Source organism: Fulmarus glacialis, unplaced genomic scaffold (genome assembly GCF_000690835.1).
Source record: "Fulmarus glacialis isolate BGI_N327 unplaced genomic scaffold, ASM69083v1 scaffold33261, whole genome shotgun sequence".
In the NCBI taxonomy this organism is placed as follows: domain Eukaryota; kingdom Metazoa; phylum Chordata; class Aves; order Procellariiformes; family Procellariidae; genus Fulmarus; species Fulmarus glacialis.
The window spans coordinates 1,002-7,067 of record NW_009192686.1 but is presented as its reverse complement, the minus strand read 5'-3'; the positions used below and the strand labels follow the sequence as shown (position 1 = coordinate 7,067).

At 44.9% G+C, this 6,066-nt stretch overlaps 1 protein-coding gene across 1 annotated transcript in view; it reads left to right on the top strand.

Moving 5' to 3' along the window:
- Positions 1–5,826, top strand: part of LOC104083642 (chromosome unknown open reading frame, human C7orf26) — a gene marked incomplete at its 5' end in the record, with an annotated part of 6,675 nt that extends 849 nt beyond the window's left edge. Inside the window, 4 exons of the mRNA XM_009587183.1 lie at positions 641–806; positions 2,659–3,183; positions 5,019–5,058; positions 5,610–5,826. Coding sequence (XP_009585478.1) covers positions 641–806; positions 2,659–3,183; positions 5,019–5,058; positions 5,610–5,826 — 948 coding nt within the window. The remainder of the gene's footprint in view (positions 1–640; positions 807–2,658; positions 3,184–5,018; positions 5,059–5,609) is intronic.
- Positions 5,827–6,066: the final 240 nt, after the last annotated feature.

The following is a 6,066-nucleotide window of genomic DNA, read 5'->3' as shown; positions in this document are numbered from 1 at the left end:
TGCCTTTGCGGGATGGGCAGAAGTCACCTGCTTTACAGAAGGGGACGAGCAGAAAGACTGTGGTGGGAGGCAGACCAGTACTGTTTCTGTGGGGTCCCTCTTTTCCCACCTGGTGAGCCTTGGTGGAGGAGGAGGGGATGTAACCTGGACAGCAGCAGAAGGTGTAGTTTTTTGCAGATTGCAGCTCTTAAGTGACATGAGGATTGCACAGAATTTTGTCCACATTAAAAACATCAAGCGTAACTGAGAGGTTACTGAACTAGTTGTTCTGGTACTGAACTAATTGAACTACAGAACTATGTTGCTGAAGTAGTAAAAAAATCTCTATCTAAGTCAAAATATTGATGTAAAAGGCTTTCATTTCAAAATACAGATACTGTAAACATGAAATATCACCATCTATTTTAATATTGTGAAATAGCAATTTTATTTCTGTCTGAGTGGATCTTTGATATGCAGAGAGAGAGAGAAAGCACACTTTAATTTTGGGAAAGTGGAAACACAAATGTTGAAGCAGCAAAGTGGCTGGGTGATGTGGGCAGGCACAGTTAAAAACGCAAATGTTATAGTCAGCTCTGCAGAACTTTCTGTGACTGGGTTTAATCCGCTTTTCCTTGTGTGCCGTCCCGCACCCCTGCAGCGAACCCCCGCTGTGTACTGCGTGAGGCTAGCCCGAGCCTTGGTCGATGACTACTGCAACTTGGTGCCAGGGTCCATCCAGACGCTGAAGCAGATATTCAGTGCCAGTCCTCGCTTCTGCTGCCAGTTCATTACATCCGTCACAGCGCTCTACGACCTCTCTTCAGGTAAGCATTTCCAAGCTGTGTCTTTTGAAGTACGAGGTGCAGTATAATGCAACACAATTAACTGTTGCAAGTGAATGAACTGCTGAAATTCTAAAGTTGCTTGTTGCCATGTAATTATTGCCAGAAGCAGCTCAGGGGTGTGGCTGTTGCCTCATCCGTCACTGGGCTGAGAACAAAAATAACCGCTCAGTGGCTGAAGGGAGAGTCTTTGCTGGAGAAGCAGCCAGGTAGCGCCTGACACAAAGGGCAACGCCCTCCACAGAGGGCAAAGGACCTTACTGATTGAGCAGCTCTAGGAGTGAAAGCTGATCTGCCTGGGCTGGGCAGCTGGACCTCCCTATTGTGTATCATCTACCCAGCAGATAGACTCAGGGCTGTCTGTCAGCCCTGTCTGTCTTCCTTCCAAAAAGGAGAGAAACACAAATTCTGAATGTTTGCAAGCTGGAGCAGGATTTCTGTTGAGCAGTGATGAGAAAGGCAATCAACAGCATACCTCCAATACGCTCTTTAGCTGTATGTGTGACCAGCTAGTGATATGACCTGTCTCAGGTTGTTGCTGCTCAGACGCTAGAAACGTATAGGTGTCTAAAATAAGATTGATTTATCTTTACTCAGCGAGAGAGACAGAGAGCTCATGGTAGACTAGGGAAAAACCGTACACTAAATACCAACATCACATATAATCCAAAAAAGCAAACACTATTTGTTATCGATAAAGGAAATGTTTTGCACCGTCTTCTCCAGATAAACAGCTTGGCATTAGTAAGAGAGAGGTACAGGCGTAGACTTTTTTTTTTAAAAAAGTATTTGGTAGAGCTCAGTATTTTATATGTTTTGTGCAACCACTTGGAAGTTCATCCAGCTAATTAAAAGACATGTCAGAAAGGAAATATGAGTTAAAGGAATTTAAATTTTTTTTTAATTCCTTAGTTTATTTGAAGTGTTATTGGTGACACAAGAAAAGGAAGCTTGCTCTTCAAAGAGCGATCTGTAACTGGGCAGTCTCCACCATGTTCTGAGGACAGGAGTCGATCACACAAACAGCAGTATCTGTGATACTCGGAGGTCTCAGAAAAGCTAAAAACTGGAAAATACCGATTCTGTATCTGGTGTGCATTAGTAATTCTGTAGTCCAGATGATTTGTCCTATAAATCATTTCAGGTACAAAAGACCTGACCAGATAGTTCTGTGCTGAGCCTTTTGTTGACACTGTACACAACTTGCAATGAACGTACGTGTCTCAATCCAGTAGCCTGCCCCTGTGTCGGGATGATGCACGATTACTGTGAAGTCAATGTTTCTCTCGTCTGTAGTCAAGCTGCAGTTCATGACCACCTTTCGCGTATTGCCTGAAGCCTTACATACTTATAATCCTTTACCTGTCATGTGATCGTGTTGTTGTGTTAAGTTTTTCCACAAGACATGCTTGTTTAGGAAAGTCTTAAAGGAAATGAGTTGATGATTAGGGTGAAGAGAAAGAAGTGCCAACAAGTTTTTCCCATTCCCTTGCCCATTGTACTTCCTGTGGCAAGGGCTAAATGGAGTCCGAGTTTAGAGAAGAAGTGAGCAGATGATGGGTGGGAGAGAAGAAAATGACAAAAGAAGCTTTGCTGGGAAAGGGGATAAATGTTGGCATTTGGTGGTGGAGAAGGTGAAGCTGACAGGAACATGGTTGTGTCTTCCCTGGGACAAATGAGCACCTGCCTTTGGTGTCTTGAAAAAAACAGCAGAGTTGGGGAGGTTTTGAAATTGTAATTGTGACAGTGTGGGAAGGGTATGTGTGAGAGATTAAAGACTGGTGTCCTGTGCTTCAGTGCGAGGCTCAGCTTACTCAGTCTTTCCTGTCTTCAGATGACCTCATCCCTCCTTCGGATCTGCTCGAGTTGATTGTTTCCTGGATCTTTGAAGACCCCCGCTTGATCCTTATCACCTTTCTAAACACTCCTATTGCAGCCAACCTGCCAATAGGGTTTTTAGAGCTCACCCCACTGACTGGACTGATCCGTTGGTGCGTGAAGGCCCCCTTGGCTTATAAAAGGAAGAAGAAAGCCTCTCTCTCAAATGGACACCCTCCCAGCAAAATTGCGAAGGACTCGACTTCAGAAGACAGAGATTGCCATCAGCTGTATTCAAAACTGCATCTAAGTGTCCTGCAGGTTCTTATGATGCTTCAGGGGCATTTAACGGAGAAGAACCTTTATGGGCGCCTGGGGCTAGTACCCTTTGACCATGTGGTTCCGCTCGTTGAGGAAATTAACAGACTCTCTGATGAACTCAACCCTCTCAATGCATCCAAAGAGATTGAACTGGCTCTAGACAGACTGGCTCAGGCTTTGCAAGTGGCCATGGCATCCGGAGCGCTCCTGTGCACTAGAGGTAACTTGTCGGTGGGGCTGGCAGAGACCCTGGCATAGGATCCTTTTCCTCCAGCATGTGGATGTTGTAAGAGGGAGTTTTGGGATGGGGAGAGTAAAGATCAACATGTTCACAGCAGTAGTAGTAGTTTGCTGCTCTTAGGAAGTGATAGTGCAGGAAATACTTCAGAAAGAGTAACTGGATGAGGAGTACGAAAGGAGAGATCATTGATGCAGGTGACTGGTGCATTGCTTTGCAGAGCTGGAGAACTGATCTACCTTGCAGTGGGCACAAGGGAGTTACAGTTGGGTGTCTGGCATGGGAACAAATTTGACCCCCTCAGAATTGCTTGTAGCTGTTTAAAAAGCACTGTTTTACTGTGTTTCAGTTTGACTTCTCTGAGTTTGCCTGCTGGAGGAGGGACCGTGAAGTAGGTAAACCATGGGGTGGGTGTGCTAGACAATGAATTTGAAAAGCAAACAAAAACTGTTCAACTGGAACTTCTGGGCCTTCAGCTCTCCTGTAATGAGACCCCATTACAGTGTGTACGATTTCACTTAAACTTACTAAAGAAGCCTACTAATGTGGCTTTCATCTGTCTTTCCTGTTGACAAAACCAGTTCTTTCCAAAAGACCTGCAGACATGAAAAAGGGAAGTACCTTAACATGGCACAGGGTCAGCCAGACATACTGTTTTGTTGATACATTCTGTTGAAAACAGGTAATTCTTGGTGTAACCAGAACGCTCAAAGCTCCCCAAAGCCCGGGCAGTTAGTGCAGACCCCGGCTGTGGAGAGCGGCCTCTGCCTAAGCAGGTGCCTGAGGCTTTTGCCCTGGGTAAACCAGTGCTGCTGGTCAAATGTCAATGTTATTCTTTCTAATCTTTCATAAAGTAGCTCTGAACGGGCAGAAAAGTGGAGGTTTTTTAGTTGATGGCTTATTTTGGCTGTGTTTTTTTCCTAACTGTTCACCTGGCACATTCTGAGCACTTGCTTTTACTGTAGAAGTGGAAACTAATTCAGTATAAGTAGCTGCTGAACTACCAGTTATTTCAGTGTTTTGGGAGTGTGTTTATCTACAAAGGCGTTTGTTCTCAAGGTATTCCTAAAGGACTCTAGCAACAGGGTATGTGGTTAAATACCTTGGTTCTAGATATTCTGCTTTGGAGAGGCAAATACAAACTGTTCATCAATATCTGAAAATCGGTTGAAAGCAGTACTCCTTGCATGGGACCAAGGAAGAGATGGGAGCAGCTCACGAAGGAGTGAGGTGTACAGATATTACCAAGAAATGTTCTGGAAAAGACATTAAGTGGTAAAAAAGGTGCAATTTTTAGGTAATTGACCCCAGAAAAAAAAAAAACCTCAACCCTTTCTTTACACTAGCACTGTTTAAAAAAAAAAAAAAAAAAAACAAAACAAAAAAAACAATGCAAAACAGGTATCGGGTAAGGTTTGCCTTGCTTTGACCTGATGCCTTTCTCATCATAAATGGCATATTCAGTGGGCAGAGTCATACCTCATGTTTCCTATGTCTTAGTTACTTCTTGATAGTAAATTGATACTGCAAATTCTATACTAAGGCTTGGTCTGCCTTGAAATGAAGCTGCATTTCCCATATGGCAGCGTAGGTTAAATGTTGAACATGCAATAAAGTGTCAAGCGCAAAAAGCTGCGGTATTGACTGGTGAGATGACTTTCTCTCCTATGGAAGTTTTTGGCCTGAGAATGGGATTCTGCATCTGTTGATGACTGGAGCTTTTTCAGTAATCTCATCTTCCTAGAGAGGAGAGTGGAGAGGAAAATGGCTCTAGTTTCTGCTTTACCCTTATCGTTGTGTCTTCTGTTTTCTTTCAGATGACTTGAGAACTGTGTGCTCCAGGCTACCGCATAACAAGTAAGAGACCTTTTTACAGCTGTGATGGCTTTGATGCATGTTCCAAGACACACACTTGAGGGCTGCTGAGACAAAATCTCCTCTAAAAATTTGTGATTGCTTTCTGGAAGTCGGCCTTTACTCACACACAGTTTAGTGCAAGGATAAAGGTGGTAGACAGTGCTGGCTACTTCTTCCCTTGCAAGCTGGACTCTTGACTGAAGGAGACTTCAGTGACTCCCACCATATAGATGATCTTGCCCAGCCTGTGTTAGAACAAATGCACAGAAGGGGAAAATGAAATTACAGTGTGGAACCTGCCCCAAAGTTGTCCCGTCCCCAATTCCCTGCTTGTTTTACCTGACCCTAAGCTTAACTGAGCAACCAAATTTAAAAAAAAAAAAAAAAAAGGGGGGGGGGGAAAGAAAGAAGAGTCTGCTGGAAGCGGTAAAGAGCATAATTGAATTATGGTTATGAATTGTCCTCAGATCCGGGCCCTTGTGGGCTGGGGAGAGCCACGGCAAAAGCCTTCTCTGAGTAATCCTCATCCCTGTCTGCATTTCTCTCCACAGCTTGCTCCAGCTGGTGATTTCAGGTCCAGTGCAGCAACCGACCCACGGTGCTCTGCCACCAGGATTTTATCCTCATATCCATACTCCTCCTCTGGGCTACCCCGCGCACGCCACGCACCCTGCGCTACCTGCTCACCCGGCTCACCCGGCGCTCCCGGCTCACCCCGTACAAACATTTATTCCAGGAATGACATTCCCATACCGACCTATTCGCTAAAATGCTAAGACTGTAGAGTGTACCCAGGTTCCCTTAGTTTGAGGAAGCCTTGCAGATGAAACCAAATGTCTTGGGAACCACATTTTCCTCTTTGGTGTAAAGCTGAGCGATGCCCGCGTGAGGGATCAGCCCTTTGGCAGTAGAGAAGACCCAGACGGGTAGGCTGCAGTCGATTTGGATGTGGGATGCAGATACCAAGGCAGATCGTAAGGACAAAAGGAGGGGGTAGGAAGAGGCAAC